Raw genomic sequence first — 20,290 nt, forward strand, 5'->3', positions numbered from 1 at the left:
TGGACCAGTGTGAGAGCGGTGCAGCCAGGAAACGTGAAATACAGAGTCAGTGACTCATCAGCATTTTGGCTTTTCACGTGTTTCTCCCCAAAAATGTTCTGACTTCAACCCACAGAGGAAACTGACGCCAATTCTGTTTCTGCCGCTCAACCGTTGCCAAACCTGCGCCAAGCGCCACAGAGGAACCAGTACAACATTCTGGTTCTCCCAGGTCGGGATTTAAATCCTGTTCATGTAAGATGTGCTGAATATTTATCCACCCCCTCCTGGGACTTAACACACTGAAGTTAAACTCTGCCAGGGGGCAGGGCTGGGGGCCGGGGACCAGGACTCTGCTCCCAGCTCAGGCAACAAACATCATTTTTCAGTTTCACAATCTTTTCATAGTTGAGTCCAACATTTTTCTGACTGAGTTATTTACTACACTTGATGAATTGCTCCCACATGTCGTAAACATGAGGAACACCCTGTGGTTTCTACCAGGCCCACTCCTTCAGCCCATTTAGAAAAGCTAATGGATCAGTGGGTGGGGGAGTCAGTGCACAGCATGCGATGCTGAACAGGAACGAGATGGACAGACTTCCACAGAGCTGTACATCCGTCTGAGGACTGATAAATGAGCTGCACACTGCAACTCACAGACCAACTGTAATCAGGGTCAGTGTGAACTGTCAGAGTCCCTGTCCAGTCCCTGCCCAGTCCACACGGCTCAGTTCAGGATGCTTGAAACCAGGATCAAGGATCTAAGTCAGAAGTGTTAACACCAGCTCTGTCTGCACGTACCGACTGAACATTTTCTCATGATCACGTGACCACAGGTCCAGGCTGTGGGGGCAGCTGGTGGAGGAACAGGGCGTTCACTGGCCAGGTGGATTCAGAACCCCTCCAGTGTTCTGGGACTGCCTCATGGCCTCCTCCCTGCTCAACATCCTGACCAGATGCTGAAGTGTCTCATGTGTCTCTTTTTGGTGTGAACAATCTCTGGCTCTGCTGTGCGTGATCGTACAGAACCACACAGTCCATGGATCTGAACAGAAAGTTCCAGTATCCTGTGGTTCTGAACCACAGAACGACCTATTGGACATGGACAAATGTTAGGTCACATGGATCCTCCTGGACCCTTCCAGCTGTGCAAACATGGACTCTATTGTCTCCTGAATGTTACCACGTGACCCACTCTGCCAGGCTGCGTATCCAGAGGCCGTGAGGTCTCTGCTCCTTTTGTCATGGTTCACTTTGCAAATGAGCAAGAACCCGTGAGTCCTGCAGCAGCGATTAATTAGGCACAGTCCAGTCTGGACTCAGAAAGAGTCTGGGCTTCCTGGGCCTGACGTTCTTCAGCTCCAGGTCCAGGAAGCTGCTGCGGGTTCTCGTCTCAGTCGACGGTGTTTAAACTGTGCAGAACATTTGTTTGGCATCAGTCGTGTGCAGCTGTGTGCCAGAGTGGATCGCCACAGCTGGGCACTGTTTTCTCGGAAGAGGGACGCTGGGCGACTCCTCTGGGAATCACAAACATCCGGCTGAGCTGCAGCAGCCTGGGAACACTCGGTCTGCCAGAGACTAAGAGGATCTAACAAATCCAGTTCTCACACACTTATTTGAAACAGTATCTGAACAGTATCTACTGTTTCCATCTGTACGTGGATTTAACCCCTGAAATAAGAACAGCAAAGATTTTCTGTGTCCTCGAGAAATATTTGAAATATAAAGTTAGAAATGTCGAGACCTTTGAAAAGAGTCGACTGGCCCCTCAGGACTAGAGATGCTTTGTGTAAATCGCTGCAGGTTCCTACCAGTTGAGTTCGAAGATTAACAGTAAATTAAGTGTCTGCTGTGACCTTTGACCTCATCACTGTGAGTGAAAGCTGTTATCCTGGAGCTCTGTGGGACCATCCAGCAGATAAAGATCGTTTTTTCTTGTCGGACATCAAACACCACAGTCTGAGCTCAGAGGTGACGACTCAGGAACCCGACACCGGAGGCAGTGGTCACACAGACACCGCTTTATTTTAAGGGGTCACAACTCGGGAAGGCTGGTCAGTTAAGGTGGACCGCCTCAGCTGCTGGTTTTCCCCTCTGAGCTCAGAGATGACAGACAGCAGGAATGTCAGGGAGCAACAAACGGCCGACTGACGCCTAAAAGAGTCGCCAGCTTCAGTATAAATAGCTTCATGCCAACAGGTCAAATAAGGAAGTTTGGAGCTGAGCTGCAGAGAGAGGAGGAGAAGCAGCGACAACAGCAGCTGTTACTGATCCGCTCATCACTTGGCTGGAGTCTAACAGCTATTTACTCACGTTCAGTTATGTATGAGTGTATATATAAAATGCACATCCTTGTCACTGAACATCAGTATCGGTCCCTCTCAGAGGCTCCACCCAGACCCTGCTCCCGTCTATTTTGGCCTGTGCAGGAATAAACAGTCTGACATCAGCCAGGTCACTCCCACCGTCAGAGCAGCAGCCTACTGTCTGCAGCTCAGATAAACAGGGCCTCAAAAAACCAGCTGCACATTATTGTCCCTCCATCATAACTTCCTCCTCCTGTGCTGTGGAAGAACCTTCTTACTCTGCACAGAGTTCAGTCTGTTTCCACTGGATTCATCTGCCTGGTTGTGTTTCAGAGCAAACAAAAGCACGAAGGGCAAACTGACGTGACGCAGACTCAGCGTCACCGACAGAAAAGACTTAAAAACTTATTTCCTCTGAATCTGAGAATAAAAACAGGCCTCGCAGTTGTGAAGCAGCTTCAGAGCGTGAAGAAACATGGAAACACAAACACAGCGAGGGGGAGGAGGGACGGAGTCCAGCTGCAGGCCGGCCGAGCCAAACCGAGCTGCTGCTGCATGGGAAATCCGGGGGCGTCGCCTAGCAACAGGCTGCAACACTTGGCAGCCTCCACCTGCAACCTGACCTGCAGAACAGCCTGCTGGGAAATAACCCCCCGCCCCCCCACACACACACACACACACACACACACACACACACACACACACACACACACACACACACACACACACACACACACACACACACACACACACACACACACACACACACACACACACAAGCTATCAGTCAGAGGCAAACAGAGCGGCTCCACGTATCCGAAACAGGAAGTGGACTGACCTGACCCAAACATCAGCCTGGACGTTGTTATTTACCAGGAAATTGTTTAATGTTAGTGCAGGACTGATGATAATAATTCAGAGCTACATGAGACATGGCAGTAGGCTCCAAGTGACTCTGCAGTTCTGGTGGTTTAAGATCTGGACCACAGAGGTCTGCAGAATCCACTGATCTGCTTTAAACTGCTTCAAATCCTGATCCACAAACAGGACTGTCTTCACCTGGTGTGTACCCTAAGGATCCATCCCAGGTCTCTGTTACACTGAGCCTGGATGTGACTGAATAGTCCCCCCCACCCCTCACCCCCCAGGTCCAATCTGAGGGGGTACAAGAAGAGAACCAGAACACACACGTTTCTGCTGCTCAAAGTCCTCATTTGTTTAAACGTTCCTCTTACTGCTGCTGCTGTTCTGCAGGTACCACTGCACGAGTTCAGTCCTACGAGGATTAACAGAACCCTGCTCTTACCTGCAGGACGGGGCTGTGGTCGAAGTTGTAGGCGCTGGGTCGTCCCTCCAGTGTGGAGAAGGCCACGTTACCCCCGGTGAGCGGCGAGATGTCGCTGAAGTCGTCGGTGCAGAGCGCCTGCTGCTCATCCTCTCCAGTGCGGATGAAGCCTCGGCTGGGCTTCTGGTACGTCTTCTCACAGGAGCCGCTGTAGTACTGGTACGGCACCCAGGGGCCCCCCTCTCTGGTCCGCTTGTAGATTGTGAAGCTTTCGGGACGGCTGGTATGGAACTTGAGCCGCACGTAGGTGATGTCAAAGGCCTTTCCTGCAGAGAGAAGGAAGTGAGAAGTGACCGTTAATGCTCCGTTAGACTCTGACACTGTTTGACTGCACCGGTTCTTTTAACATGCAGAACACAAAGTTCTCTGTGTCCATAAAGTCCATAAAGTTCCCCTGTGACGTTCTTTTTTTTTTTCCCACAGAACTCTAAAGCTCTGACATTATTTATGCAGCTTCTCATCATTGCCAAAAACGTCTTTTCACACACACTGAGCTCGTAAACTCACTGGTCTCTGTCCCAGTGTCAGGAAATATTATTTACCTTCTGAGTGACGGACTGGACATAAACAGCTGGAAACTGTTTGTACAAAGACAGAAGCCACATCACATTAAACCAAAACTCTTGTGTCCTTCCACCAACAAAACCCAGAACCGTCCACAGCTTTGAAAAACCCTCCCCACAGTGGACGACCCTGAACACCGTCTAAGTCTCTCCACACAAGGACCAACACAAAATACAGAAGAGTCTGGACGTGTCCTGATTTCAGGCACAGATATTTAGGGATCGACCTACATTTATGATCAATATAAGAAAAATAAAATGTTAGTGTAAAAAAATGTTTAGAAGCTTGTTGTTTGTACAAACAGGCTGAGAGCAGTTTCTCCACGTCTGCAGCTCTGAACAGTCTAAACAGTCCGAACTGATTCTACGGACGAGACACTTCACTCGTAAACCCTGCAGATGCTGCAGCCTGAGAGCGTCGGCTGTTTCTGACAGTTTATTTATTCGATGGCAGATGATGAATCTGAGCTCCACACACAAACACGGGGACCCGGACAGAGCGGGAAGCAGGGGTCCTTTAAGTCCCGCCACCCGGGGCCGCTACGCCTGCTGCTCTCGACATTCTTGGCGAGTCTGAGCAAGTCGAGGCTCAGACGCCTCTACGCTCCAGGAGTCGTCAGTCAGCACGTGAAGGAACGCCACCGTGTTTGAGCCGGGCGGCGGGGGGGTGGGGGCACGGCTGTTTGCTCAGCCAAAGAATCCGCTTTGTAAACAGTGCGCTGACAGGGGCCCCGGGGGGCCCCATTGTGTCGACAGCAAATAAAGGTGAAGCAGCTGATAGGGCGCTGACAAAAGGCTGCAGTTTATTACAGGAAACGATGAGGCAACTGCAAACACCACGACTTCCTCCACCCACTGCACCTCCGTGGACGCCATGAACCTCTGGGTCAAAGTTAATGAGCAGCTAAAGGGTTTTCTCTGCAGGGTGGAGCCTGGTGTGTTCACAGTCCAAACAATGACTGAGAGGACTGGAATCAACTGGGCAGCACAGTCAAAGTGGGGTCTTAGTGGACACGTCACACAAACAGCAACGAGGACCTGAGAAAGTCTCCACTCAGGTTCCAGCCAAATTACTTCTGCATCACTTTCTGTCTCCCTGAGCATCAACTCTGCATCTTCATCCTCGACCTTCACGGCTGTGTGACGAACCACAGACCCACCAGCTTTGATACATACAGGGTGTGATGATGGGTCTGCAGCTCGTGGCCTTTCTGAATACACGCCAGTTTTCTTCCAGTTTGACTGAACATCTGTGACGTGAGCGTCAGATCAAAGTGTGTGGAGGCAGGAACCTTCTGAGACAACAGGACAAAAGCTTCTGTTGGCGCAGCAAACAACAGGCGGAGGACGGACAGCGAGGAGACAAAGAGGACTCGGATGTGAGGCCAGGTGGCTGCTGGGACAGAGGAAACAACAAACACCCTGTGTCTCCTCACTATCAGGCAGAGCCCGACACAGATGCCTGCGATGATAAGCAGCTTTTTGCACCTCCCTGCTTTTCATACTCACTACGTCTGACTGGAGTCTGGACCCGTCAGTTCAACAGATTCAGTGTCGTTCACAGTCCGGCCCCAACACTGTGACGTAAAAGTGACCGGTTCTTTTTCTACCTCCAAATCAGAGTAGTGGGTTTGTTAAGGGTCACAGCTGTGACTGGACCAGAGCGGCTCAGCAGCTGAAAGGATCCACACTGAAATGGAAACATGGAGGAAATAAAACCTTAAGAAGAATCATTTTGTCAGGCAGGAAAAAAATTAATTAATTAATATAAAACCACGTTTTTCAGACCCAGATCAGAACTATCAAAAGCTGCTGGGACCTAAAGGAGGAAAAGGTGCATCATCCCTCAGTGTAACAGGCACAGCCATTCTTCTTCTTCTGTTGTTAATGTTGTTGTTGACACCTGTTCTCATGTGTCCATTCTCATGCAGTTTTACTACATGTACACACAGTTTACTTCATTTGCTTCTGAGAAAATACAGTACAAATCCAAATACAGACAAAATTATGATGAAATTATTTAACACGTTCACTGACGATCCTGTTCACATGAGGTTTTAGGGTTTACAGTGTTGAACAGACTCTGCCCGACAACCAAATGGGCCTTTCTGTTAGCTGTAGTTCTGTCAGCTGAAAACTACAGAGGACATTTTGTTCCTGTTTTTGAACCAGCTGTTTCACTATTGTTGGACCAGAAACAGCAAATGATTCTTTACTGAGGCCTGGTTTAAAAACCGTGGACTCGTCCTTTAAAGCCACAGACCCAAGCACTGAACAGTCCCTCTCTTTCCTGCGGCGTCGAGGCCTGAAGCCTCCGTCCTGAACCAAAACCCAGGCAGGGAAACAAACGCCAACATCACCAATTAACTGGTGCTGCTTTAAGAGACGCTGACCCTGGGGGCTCTCCACAGGGGGGAGTCCGGTCTGAGCATGAATGGGGGCACATCCTTCAGGGGAGGGAGCTTTTCTTCTTAAGACTGAGTGGGAGTTAGGGGGACACGGTGACGCAGGAATGAACCGGCTGGAATGTGTTTCCGCCGGGCAGAGCGACGCCGGACGAAGGAAGAAAGAAACCACAGAGAAGCACCACAGGCTGTTCATGTCAGAGAGAGAGAGGGGGCTGCTGGGAGTTTTTTCCTGCCCACATATGGAAGACGTGACGAGTGACTGAGCAGGAGTGGCTGGGGGGGGGGGGGTGTGACCTCTGACCTCTGAACGCACCGCAGGGTAAAAAGATGAACGTCAGCTGGTGAAATAAGGAAAAACTTTTTAAATCTAAAGTTCAACAAGAAACAAAAGAAGTTTCAGAGAAAACATTTGATTATCTTCAAAACAAAGTTCGAATGAGTCTCATCTGTTATGACAGAGAACCCAAAAAGGTGGTTCCACCGTGCCACGTATAAAGTAACATCAACACTATGTTTTGGAAAGAAGGAAACTTTCTTCAGATGAGGATTTTCATCATGTTTCACTGAGATACACAGAAAAAGTTAAAAATACTCTTTAAACCATTTGAAAGTTTTTTTTCTACAATTCAACTTCCTCATTGTTAGAAAGAAAGAAAACAGTTGAGATTTCCTGAGAACATGACAGAGATAAAATCCAGTAACCAAAAAAAAAACATTCCAACAAGACTCCTGGGAGATGACACTGCAGGCCTGTTTCTGCAAACACATAACGTGTTTATTCTTCAGATAACAGGGACACAGGTCTCTCACAGGTCCAGGTTCCTCTGTTGGAACCATGTGTCAGAAACGTACAGTCTGAGAAAGACCATTTGTTGTTGTTTGTCTTTGTGGGGGGGCCTCCGGATTCTGACGGGGGAGGACGCCACAGTCAGCTCAGTGAAGACAAACGGCTCCTGACAGGAAGTAACGAGTCCTGCTGGACACACATCTGCAGACCTGGATTAAAGATGCAGGCTGAGCACATGGAAACAGAGAACTGCTCCAAAGCTCAGTTCACTGAGAACTCAAGTTGAGTTCTGTCACTGCAGAAGCTGCTCTGACTCAGTTAGTGCGGATGTTTTTTTTCTCCAGTGCATTCCTGTGGATCCTCGGGGTCGGCCCGAGGGCTGGGAGGAGGGAAGGGGGCAGGGGGGTACAGTTGTTGTGGGTGGGGGGAGGAGGATGGGAACGCCTCGGCTCGGAGCACGGTCCAATTAAATCTCCTCCCATGACCTCATCGCATTTTTCTGAGGAGGACCGAACAATGGTCGCTTTGACTCGTGAACATGTGGGCTGAGCCTCCACAGTCGCTCAGTAACAGTACAGGAAAGGTCAAAGGTCACAGCGAGCACGCAGCCCTGAGCACGTGCGAGTGCTGCTGCACAAGCCGGATCACTGAGACACAGACAGCCTCAGGTTAAAGAACTCTACGCTGCTGTTCAACATTTTCATGGTGGAAACACCAGAACACAGGAAACATGAAAATCTGTTTCTTCCCCTGAATGAGGAGAAACCGAGTTGCCAGATTCTTGAAGGTTCTTTTGTTCCCCATTAGACGGACTAAAGGGTCAAGAGGCTCTTTGAGAGTCTCCGAAACTTCACACAGTGAAACAGTAAAACCTGCACCCTCCCAACAACCTTTGACCTTATTGTTTTCAGTCATTTCAGGTGCAGAGATGGAGTCCTGTTCTTACAAATCCACAGAGGAATTTTAATCTCCCTCTCCTGTTGCTGTGGATGAACTTGAGCCTGGAAGCTGCTACACCAGTTAATGAGTAACCTGCTCCTATGGCGGGAATGCACTGAGCCATAAGGTGCGTTTGCATATCAGCTCAGACTCTTACCAGCAGGACCTGGATCAGTAAGACTGTTGAGTCTCAGGGTGAACTCTGAGCTGGAACAAACAGCCTGCAGAGTGCCGCTCATATCACCCCCATCTCTTCTTCTGTTTGATAAACACGGTGGCCTCTCGTCCGAGCCCTCTGACTGGACGAGAGGGGATTAAAGAGGCAGGCCGGAGTCGGCTGCAGGTCTGGATGGATAAGAGCTGCTTCAGGTCTGTCAGCAGACACACAACAACACAAGCCGTGACCTGCTGTTTCACTCGGTGTGAACACCCCGAGCTCCTAAACTGCCACCATGCACAGACTGAACTGAAGCGTCCTGGTCTCTCCCCCCCTCCTCCATGCTGATGGATTCTGATCTGACCGTTCTGACGCACACTCACACATCGGAGAGGAATCAGATCTAGGACCGCATGTTCAGGTGGACCAGATCAGATCTGAGAACATCTGGTTTGGTCTGAGTCAGTGCAGTTGTGATGTGGACTCAGTCAGCTCTCGGTTCAACACTGTGTGTGTGTGTGTGTGTGCTGGGTGGGGGTGGTTCCAATTAAGTGTGTGTGGGGGAGGACAGGCAGGAGGCAGACGGGGGAGGGAGGCAGTGATAGTTTTCATGTCCGACAGCTGCTCTGTCATTCATTTATTCCTTTTATTCCAAATAAGCAGAGACTTCATGTCCCATTTGTCTGAAATCAGTAAAAACGTCTGTTAAAACATAAAAGTCTCAAACCGTCCGAGACACGTAGTTAATTCACGCCACCTCAGGTTTGATCATTTATTAACATTAACATCTCAGCTGCATTTCCCCCCATCACTGGTTTAGAAAATGTGAGAAACCTGTGAAGACAAACGAAGGAAGAAAACCAGGAAACATGACTCCAAGCTGTTATTTAACACCAGTTCTTCTCTGTCGGCCTCTTTTCCCACATCCACCGGTCTGGACGCTTCAAACTTCAGCTCCTGAGCACAGACTTTACCCCCTGCAGGAGTCCACCTTAAAACCAAAATAACCCCGGTCCAGATTCTCAGTGGACCCGGACCCCCCTCCCAGCAGAGACCACCAGAGAAGCAGCTGCTCCACCCAGAGGTGTCACCTCAGCAGGACGTCAGGAACGAACAGGGGCCTCGTTATCAGAGACAAAGAGCCCCAGCAGGATGCAGAGTGCCCCCCCCCAACAAAGCCCACAGCTGCTGGGACAGTCTGACAAAGTGAGGGTTTTTACATTTGAAGTGACAACAGCTCAGCGGAAACAGCTGTGGAGCAGATCCAGCCTCAGACACGAAAACACCTCCACAGGTTTGTGGAGACACGTCACATCCAGAGCCACCAACAGGTACAAGGTGCCAAAGAGCCAGGCGCAGCCTACAGAGATTAAACTGGTCCAGTGGTCACACCGACCCACAGAACATTCACTGGAACCACCTCACTCAACCTGAACGTACAGAAACTGACCAAACGTACTTTACACTGAGCTGTGACTAATCCACAACCTCAGTTTCCTCAGAGGGATGTTTGGTACATGTCTCAGACCAGTGTCTCCAGCTCCTCACTGGCCCATGATCCAGGCAGCTTTAGTTTATTGCTGCCATGGGGGGGGGGGCAGCAATAAACTGTCCTTCAAAGTGCTGAAATCTCAGGAAATAAGAGCCAAAACGTGTGTTGTCTTTGGATTAAACGGTAGCGTTCTGGAACATTGTGTTCTCCAAGAAAGGACAGCGAAGAACAGAAAACATCTGGAAATCAGCTCTTTAACAAAAGGCCACATCAGTGGAGCGTTAGATGTCTCAGCCTCTGAGACATAAACAGCCTGAACAATGAATGAAAGTCTGGAGCGACTGAGGAGGCCCGGCTACTATCTGCTCCCAGCATCTGAAACAAAAGGAAGGTCCTGCCTCTGTGGGACTGGGAGCTGATTCTAGATTCACTTCAGTTTTATCTGCACCACCTTAGAAACTCTGGCCCCGCATGTCTGACGACTAAACACTAATCGACCTCGACTTTCTGAAGTACTGCTGCCAGGTTTGGGTTTCAGGTCTACAGAGGACCATCACTGAAACCACCTGAGCACGGACACGTCAAATGAAGAACATTTGGTTCCTAGAAGAACTAGAAGATGTTCGGACACATTTAGCATCATTTGTCTGTTTAAGTTGCACAGTGAGATGGAAAATTAGGAACATAAAAGAACGTAAAGGAACATAAGATGTAAATGAGGTCACAAGGCTCCAAGGGTCAAATTAAAGTTATGAAGCAAAGGTTCTTGGTTCTTATAAACCAAGAATGAAGCTGAACATTGAGCTGTGAAATAAAACGTGTTATAATCCTGATAAGTTCTCAGGTGTAACAACAAAACTGAGTTGTACATCATCATCGCGTTTATCCTAAATGTAAACTAACTCACGTTTGACGCCTGGCCACACCCCCATCAGTGATGTCACAAATGGGTGTGGCCAGGCGTCAAACGTGGTTTCAACATGTGATCCACTGTCGGACTTTAACTCCGTGTTCAGTCAGGAAGAAAAAGCTGCGAGTCATTTTAATCGCAGAGTTAAAGAGCGTTCGCCTTCTCCATCTACTGTGCAATTATCCCGCTCAGGTGGAAAAGATGAACAAAGGCCTGATCAGTCCTCACGTCTGCTGCACTCGCCATAATTATCCGTTTCCCCGCACTGCGCTTTGAAAACCTTTCGCTCCGTCTCTTCCTCCTCCAGGGAGCAGGGCTAAAATTACCCTGCATGCCTCAGCTTGTGCCTGTAATGCATCTCTGTTCACAAGCTCTGTGCTGGTTATAATAATAGAACCCCCCCCCACTCTCCCTGAGGCGCTGAATCACTTCCTTGGCAAAAAAAAACCACAGAGTCTGAGCAGAAACCCCCTAAACCCCCCACGCTGCTTCTGTTTCCTCGGCCGTCCCCGTCCAGCTGAATTCCCACAGTGCCGTTCTTCCCACAGGAGAGGAAAGACTTCACGTTAGTTCACGATGGGATCAGGGGTCAAAGGTCTCAGCCAGTCAGAAGCTCTACGTTATGACTGAGGCCGTGGACCAGAGCCCATACAGACTACACATGTTTCAAGACTAGGCTACAGAAAGCTTTGAGTCAGCACTTCTCCCAGTTCACTAATGACTCAGCACGTAACGAACAACGTCCCTGACTCATGTCTGTAACCCAGCAAACACAGAACTCCACAGAACCTGTTCCGGTTTGGACACAGATCCTCAGATGTGACGACCTGCAGCTCCGTGACAAGACACGTGGCCACTGAACTGATGGACAGGCCGTCCAGATGTTGAATATTCTCAGACAGAGGACCTGCAGCTGTTTGCTGTGATATGTCACAGTCAAATGGACCTGACTGGGTTGTGGATGGATGATGACACACCTGAACACACCTGAACAGAGAATGTTTGGGTGGACGAGCAGATCAATCGGCAATGAAAAGAATCTGGGGATCCCGGGTCTGTGACTGTGGGAATGTGGGAAGTTTAGCTGACACTCAAATCCCTTTCAACACCCTCAAAATGTTGGAGGATCCTTGAATGTACCACCCACTTTAAACTGCACCTCCACATAGAAACGTGCAGCTGGAAAACCAGCAGACTGGTCCTTTAATGAGTTCAGCCAAAGACCTGGGGGACCCTAACCTGACGGTCCAGGTCTGACCATAGCTCCATGTGTCAGTCCTCTGGTCCTTTAAAGGAGCCGACGTGCACCCAGACTCTGGAAGCCGATAACAGGCCGACATCTCTTCTTTACCCCCACGCCGACTTCAGTGAGCAGATTTTATCTCCACGTGTTTAGGCTGAGCCGACATGAGCCCACACATCTCCCTCATTTTTAACCTGACGCAGGGACGAGCCAGGCTCCACGAGGCCCCGCCACCATGTTAGAAAATATTAACTAATCAAACCGGCGTTAAGAACCTCTGATGTAGTCTCACTATGTGGGTTATTTCAGTCTTGTGGAGTCACCTGACTCTGCACGCCTGTGCTGTTTCAAGTGGCCGGTGCATTCAAGGACCCTCCAACATTTTGAGAGTTTTGAGAGGGGTTTGAGTGTCAGCTGAACGTCCCACATTCCCACACTGACAGAGCAGGGATCCTCTGCCGCCTGAGACACATTTGAACTTCAGTGAAGACGAACAGAACAAAACAACGAGCAAATAAAAAGAAATCAGGCATCAACTGTAACGGAGGTAAAATATTCAGTTAATCGTGATTTAATCGTGTTTAAAGTTACTTCACCGGTGGAGGCAGTGACCGTATCAATAACCATCAATCGCTGCCTTCAAGGACCCCCGGAGAAGAGACCTCACAGCTTTAACGTCATCTGTCAATTCTCGGCTCACAGGGTGCCATTAAATGCACCATCAAAAAACAAAGAGCTTAGTGATGCATTTACTGACAGTACACACAGCTGGCTGTAAACTGAACCGCACTCATGACAAAGGCTGAGGAGAAATGAAAGACTTCCCTCCTTTACAAACTTGGTGCCTGGGTGTCAAAGTGTCTTTGAAGGCAGCAATTAGCAGTTTCCAACATGCTCAGTTCCACTGACCGTGCTCCTGTGCGAGGTCTGTTTGATGGTGCATTTACTGACAAAACATCTGAACAGACCGTTGGAGGACGATGATTTCCAACAATCAACAGGTCTAGAAAACAGGAATGTCTTTGGAAAACTGTGAATGTGGGAAATTCAGCTGACACTCAAACCTCTCAACACTCTCAAAATGCTGGAGGGTCCTCAAATGCACCACCCACTTTAAACTGCGTCTCCACACAGAAACGTGCAGCTGGAAAATCAGCGGACTGGTCCTTTAATGAGTTCAGTTTTTACTGCGGCAAAAACAAGAAGCTGCTACAGAAATGTTTTGTCCTGAGCTACTTAAAAACATCAAAAGCGTGAAGTGTCCTGCAGAGCAGATGTAAACACAGGCCTGGTTGTACAGGTCTGATCCAGATGTCAGCAGGAACAAGCAGCGTTTAATAACAGCCTGTTGAAGGCCCGATTCTGTTTCAGAGGGAACATAAAGAACGCGACACGACGTGTGGAAACTGTCAACACAAAGGAAGCGGACGAGCTCGCACATGACCGAACGCTCAGCTCACAAACACTTTTTCACACGGTGAAGGAAAAAAAACCTGTTTGACTTATTCGTTCTGCAGCTGAGGAAACAGCTGGAAACAGTTTCAGCACAAAGCAAAAAAAAACTAAAAGAGAAACCAGACGCAGACAGAGCAGAGTCTTCTGGTCTTTCATTAAACTCGATGATGTAAATCGTGAAGATGTGACACTAACCACAGAACCAGGACCGACTGCTTCCTGCTGACGAATAAAGGACGCAGAGGACAAGACGGAGCTCCAACGACAGCAGTGACCCTGAACGCAGCACCGGGCTTTTAATTAGCACCCAGCCGCAGGAATGTGGAGTGTGACGAGTGAACAAACATGGGGGGACTCAACAGAGAAGAAGGGACGCTGTTTGTAGGGGGAGGGAGTGTGTGTTTGTGTTAGTGTGTGTGTGTGTGTGGGGGGGGGGGGGGGGGGGCAGCAGCTGCACCCTGACCTGGAAACCTGAGGTCTCCAGAAATGTCCACAGCTCAGACGTCTTCTCATCTCACAACTTCACTTTCTCACTCACAGTTCGACCTCAACTTCCGAATAAAAGTGACTCGTCTCTAAAAACGTCTCTAATGTCACTTGGACCCAACATGTTTTTACTCTCTTCACTTTATTTCTGTCTCCTCTGGGCACAAATGGCCTGAGGCTGCAGGTTTATTCTTGGTGTTTGGCTTTCAGACAGAGTGAGACGTCACCTCGGGCTTTATTCGTCGTCACGTCAGCTGCAGACCAGGTGATTTACAGGTAACTTCATCAACAAGGTCACACAGGCGACGGCTGAACACTCAGCTGCACCTGAAGCTTCCTGACCTCACAGCCACCTGGACTTTTTCTTTTATGGACTATTGTTCCAGGTGAAACCTCTTTGGGCTCCTGCTCTGCTCAGACCTCCCCTCTTATCTGACAAGTACAAACCTGAGCAGACGTGTCACCTTCACACCTGAGGCGCCGGCTGGAGTCACATGCCTGTGAGGTGCAACGCTACAGAGATCTCTGAGGGGCCCTGAACGCCTCTTTAGCTCTGTCCTTTAAAACCTGCTTCATTTGTCCATGAAAACAAAGACGGAAAAAGCTGCTCGCTGTTTAAACACGAACAGGCTCTGATGGATGAACTGATCATCAAGACCATCTAAAGCCAAACAGTCTCTCTTTGAACTGGCTGCACATCAGAGGACAAGTCTGCTCCCTGTCAGAGTCCTAACGCAGACAGGAAACACATGTTTGACGTGATCCAGGCTGACTTCCACTTCCTAAGGATCTCATTAGCTCTGGTGTCCCTCCACAATAAAGTTCCATAAACCCACTGAGAAACCAGCAGAACCTCATTCAGAATCCTGCTGTTTCCTTCAGTGTCACAGTGATGCAGTTGTTCCCGGACCATCTCTACTTGCGGCAGCAGAGCGTGGCTCAGATGGAGCCCTGCAGGTGTGTGCGCACCTGACCAGGACCAGCATGACTAAGATCCCGACACACTGCGACAAACACACAGGAAGAAAAAGGTGACGTGGCACCTGAATCAACGACAGCAGGAGTTTCAACAACCCCGGCGGACTGAGGACCCCGTGTCCAAAGATCAGAAGATCAGACCAACGATCAACTTCTGCTCTGGTCCCACAGCAAATACAACAGGATCTGATTTAACTTCAGGTGTCTCTTCTTCTTCTGCATCTAAAATCAAACCATCACAGCAGTGCACTGTGGGAAAACTGCTGCTCATCCCAGCCTGCCATTACACTAAAGTCAGTGTTGGTCCTCTGCACACACACACAGCAGCTGCTGCAGCAGATTACACCAGGCTGAGTGTGAGTGTGTGTGTGGGTCAGTATGTGTGTGTGTGTGTGGGTCAGTATGTGTGTGTGTGTGTGTGTGTGTGTGTGTGTGTGTGGAGTCATTGTTGGTCCCAGCGTGGGAAACTGGCTTGAGTTGAGCTGCACAGCTGGACCAGTGCAAACCTCTGCAGCTGATGAAGGCTCCAACAGAAAACCCTGAAATTTCCTTTCAAATTCCTGTCGTGCCTCATTCCAGAGCCAGATCCAGAGTCCGGACTCAGCTCGTCATGTCGACATCTGTGGAAGCTCAGAGAGGATTTTCTCTCTTTCAAGCAGTTTTTGCTCCATGTTCAGGCTTCAAAGAGCCGCTCAGGTAACAACCCCACCCCCAGGGGCCCAGAGCCCAGAGCCCAGAGCCCAGAGCCTCAGTGGGCCCGTGTCCAAACAGCATCAGTGGAATAAACAGAAGCAGCAGGACCAGACCAGTGCAGTCTGGTCTCTTAGTCTGTACATGACTTATATTCTAATATTACTTGTTATTTTTCTACTCTGGTTCCTATTTTGTTGTTCCACTTTCTTCTGTTTGTGTTGCTAAGGAGAGAGAAACGTCCTGCACATGACTTGACATTAAAAGTGAAGAGGCACCTTTTCTTTCTGTGGCCCTTTCATGTCACGCTGGGCCTCCTCTGTGCAGCCTGAGCTGGGACCAGTCGGGACAGGTCTGCTTCCTGCAGCACATCAAAGAGCCACTTCCACACCTGAGCGCCTCAAACTCTTGGTCTTTCCTAGGATTAGGACTTTGATGGAGGCCACACGGTCTCAGGAACCAGCGGCCACCACGCTGCCGAGACCACAGACGGCTCAGAGGTGTTTCTGTGTGTCGGCCTCAGCTCGGTGTCAAAGCTCTGGACTGACTCCAGACTTTACATTGGGTTGGTTCTTCCACAGCTGTATCTGCTACTGAGCAGCTGCTTATGTTAAACATCTGCCTGCCTCCCTGGGCCCCTGGTCCGGGCCTCTGTATGAAGTGACAGTGAGAACTAAGGTGAGTGTCCCTCAGGGCAGGAGGAGGTTCGGGCCTGAAGCAGAGTCCGGCTACAGAACACACCTCCAGGGGGCACAGGTGATTGTGCAGTTTGACCCGACGACAAACCAACGGCCTGTGACACCAGAGGAAACAGCAGCTGGACCTTTCAAAATAAAGCTGCAGGTTTAATTTCCTGTCAGTCATAACTGATTTGGACTTCAGGAAAATCGGAGCGCCCGGCGCTGTGACTTCACACATTCCTGCTGATCACAGGTGTGAGCGCACGGCGTCACCTGCCGCACAACAAAGGCCGAGCCCTGAGTCGGAACAAAGCGGCACGGCCCCGGGACACGGCGTCTAATTAAACGCATTTCCATTTGAAAACGGGGCGTGAGGCCGCTCGGCCCTGATCAGAGACCAGCACCTGAGGCTACAGAGACTGCAGCGTGACTGAGCCACTCAGGAATGTGGAGCCTGTTAAAAACAGCAGAGCTGCTGGCAGGCTGCAGAAATAGACAGGTATTTTTAAAAAGGTCGAGTCAGAGCTCCGGGAAAACTAAGACGAGAGCGGCCGGTTCCACCGAGGTGGAGTCTGAAAAACCGGGCCAGGGTCCAAGGTCAAACATCTGCACTTCACTGGGCACAAACAGACTGAGCTGAGTTTTTTGGTATTTTTACCTTGAGCACTCGGGTCACAGGGACTCACCAGCCAAAGTCTAAAAACAACCACGTCCAGTCTTTCCCTCCATCAGGAGTCTCGACCCTGAAACACCAGGAAGTTACAGTTTCCCAGAACTTTTCTCTTCAAGCGTCTCATTTTGTCTCAGTCCATCTGGACCGAGCCGACGGCACCAACGAAAAACACTCAAGACCCACTTCCCTCGTTTCTGTGTCAACAGCTCAGCCAGAGATTCAAAGCTTTGGTCCGACCGACCAAACTGTTCCAACAGTTTCAAAACCGGGTTTCATCTTCCTGCCTGTGTTTGTTTCACAGCCACAAACATTTTTCATTTGCATTAATTTATTTTTTAATGTTGTTTGTCTCTAAATTTTCTCAGGGACATTTTCCTGCAGAACATTCAGAATCAGAACATTCAGAATCAGAACATTCAGACAGGGACCAGCAGAACCTTAAAAACTGCAGAAGAGAAAGCTGCTGTTTCCAGCACCACATTACCACAGCCAGAACCAGGTCCCCAGGTCCCCAGCACCACAGCCAGAACCAGGCCTTCGGCCACACACACTCCACCCCCACCCTGGGAACCCCGACCCTGGTTCTGGGCTCCGGGGCACCAGGAAAAATCTTCCCGTCCCGGAGTTTCCTCCCGCCAGCAGCGACTTTGTGCTCAGACCATCAGTCCGAACAAAGATCCGCTGTTTGGGTCCGGCTTACAGAACCCACCGCCTACACATCGAGGCTCACACCAAACTCCTTAGGAAACTTCACCAATTTAAGGTTTTCCTCTCCGGTGAGAGCGGGGACATGATAAGACACAAACTTCTTTCAACTGTAACTTTAGATTTTGTGAATCAGACAAAAACTTCACCAATGAAAGTTTCTTTCTTTCTAACTTCTCGTTTCACAACTTTGTACGAGCCTTTTTCAACATGTTCCCTGACGTGTGTTTAGCTGCTCTACAAAGTTGGATTATTCTACAGAAACTATGGTTTAAGTGTATCAGGCCTGTGCCGAATAAGAGACTGGGTCCCTGCGGTCTAGGAAATGTGTGTGTTGGTTTGGTTCCGTTTGGGTCTTTTTATCAGTGAGGAAGGCAACAGGAAAATGTAGGTTTTTAGAAGCGGACTCCGCGCAGACACGGGCTCTTACCGAGGTGCAGGGTGAGGTTGATGGAGTTCGGGTACTGGATGCCCGCCAGCATGGTCTGGCTCTGCCACCAGGTGGTGTCTTGCTGGTTGTTGTAGTCGGTCAGGTACACGGCGCTGTGGTGGTTCCGGGGGTTCAGGGGTTCCCGGGCGTCGCAGATGTGGCACGACTTGGTGACCCCGGTGGCGCCGGTCTGCACGCAGTACTCCTCGGGCGGGGACCCGCAGGTGTTGGTCGCCACCACCGTCACGTTGAAAGCCGCGTTCACGAACTCGGGCATGCAGCGCTGCGGTCTGCCCTGGTCGTCCGAGCACTCGTCCATAGCGGCGCGGACGCACAGCGCAACCCAGGTCCAGACGACCAGAGCCCGGATCACACTCGGCATTTTCTCCCTCCTCCGCGTCCTTCTCGGCCAGAAAATCTCTGCGCGGCTCCGACACGAAGTCTCCCTGAACTCGTCCAAAGTTTGCTGCGACTCTTTCCGAGCACAAAACTAAACGCACCAAGTCAGAACCCGCGGGACGTTTCCGCAGCGGCGCCGAGTGCTCGCTCCAGGCCGCGTCCACAGTTCGAGTCCCGGCTGTCCTGCTCTGACACGGTCTGCGCTCGGGCCTCAACTCTTTGTGTCCGCCGCCATGCAGCAAATCCAGCAGGAAAAGACGCGACTCGACTACACCCAGTCCGCTACTGCGCAGGTCCCCGGCGCAGAGGTTACATGGACTTCCGAGTCCACCCGACTCCAAACTCCACAGAATCCTCCTAATCCTCCTAATTAACATATAAACCAATCAGTTAACGTAGAAAACATGAAGAGAGTCCACAGTTGGACCTAAATGACTTAATTACTTTTTCTTTCAACCTGGAAACTCAAATAAACAAAAATCAGATGTGACTTAATCAATAATTCATTAAATAAAAGCTAAACCAAAGTCTGATTATTACCGTGTTTCCAAGTGCTGATGGAGTCCAGGGCCCACAAAGCCTCCTGAGCCTGAAGTTAGTCCTAAAAACGGATCCTAAGGCAAAGACCGTTAAGAGCAGAGAGCTGGACTTTTAAGAGGCTGAAGTTTCTTTAGCAGAAAGAAGAAAAAAACACTGAAGGATCCTGGGTGAATTAAAGGCTACAGGTTGGACTTTCACGGGTTTTTACTCACATTTATTCTATTCCACCTTAAGACCTTTACAGGTAGTCTTGGACCAACTGTACCTCCTCACTCAGATAAAGGTTTTTGTACTTTCCTTACTCCAGGACTCCCAGCTGGGACTTTTTAGGCTGAGACAGGAGCTCTCTGAGAGGATTGTGAATACGAGCCCTGGTCCTGGTTTCTGTCCTGACCTGCAGACTGAACCGTGGGCCCTTAAAAACAGTCTGGAGCCACAGGAAAAGACTGAAGACCAGGAAACCTCAGGTTTTGTCTCTGAACGAATCAAATTCAGTCCAAACATAAAACATGTTTTCACTTTGGCATTCTGGGTAACTGGCAGGTGATTCCTCCAGCCCAGTACAGGAAGAGTCTGGGGTCACTGTCCCTGCTGGGCCCAGATTTTCTGAGGCTTCTTTCCTCTGGACCTTTGACCTCAGACCTGGTCAGGGACAGACGGTGAGTGCAGTGTGGTCCATTAACACACAGTCCAGCTCTGATTAGATCTTCAGCGGCGTCATGTGACCTCACATCAGTAAACAAAGGTGAAAATGCAAATCCACCAAACCCCGTCAGTGTTTCAGGTCACTGATGCTCCTGCTGCAGTGGTTTAAATTTGTGGGTCAAAGAGGGCGGATCCACGGGGGTCGCCCAGGTGAGGGTGTCTGGCAGGCCCAGAGTCCTGTAGTCTGAGGTCTGACCTGTGGCACCCCCTGCTGCAGCACCAACAAACTGCTGTCAAACAGATCAGATCCTTCCGGTAAAAAGGGAAACTGTTGTTGATGCAAACATTTAGTGTCTGTGACACTTTTAGGGGTTTTGTCAGTTTCCAGATGTGACCGGTTGGTCCCAAACTAAGGGGACAATAAATTCCTGAAAGTTTAATGACCGACGTCGTTAAATCTGAATTGAGGCATGAGAA

At 49.7% G+C, this 20,290-nt stretch overlaps 1 protein-coding gene across 2 annotated transcripts in view; it reads right to left on the bottom strand.

Annotated features, from left to right (window-relative positions):
- lamc1 (laminin, gamma 1) overlaps positions 1-18,611 on the bottom strand; it is a 32,868-nt gene extending 14,257 nt beyond the window's left edge. Inside the window, exons 1-2 of one of the 2 annotated variants that reach the window (XM_026313682.1) lie at positions 18,230-18,611; positions 3,595-3,899 (exon numbers count right to left, since the gene is read on the bottom strand). In XM_026313682.1, the coding sequence (XP_026169467.1) occupies positions 3,595-3,899; positions 18,230-18,611 (687 nt within the window). Of the gene's footprint in view, positions 1-3,594; positions 3,900-12,128; positions 12,349-18,229 lie in introns of those variants that run through there. The other variant, XM_026313683.2, reaches the window with a different exon arrangement.
- Between the last annotated feature and the right edge of the window lie 1,679 nt (positions 18,612-20,290).

The sequence above is a fragment of the Mastacembelus armatus genome, chromosome 17, assembly GCF_900324485.2.
Source record: "Mastacembelus armatus chromosome 17, fMasArm1.2, whole genome shotgun sequence".
Classification (NCBI taxonomy): Eukaryota; Metazoa; Chordata; class Actinopteri; order Synbranchiformes; family Mastacembelidae; genus Mastacembelus; species Mastacembelus armatus.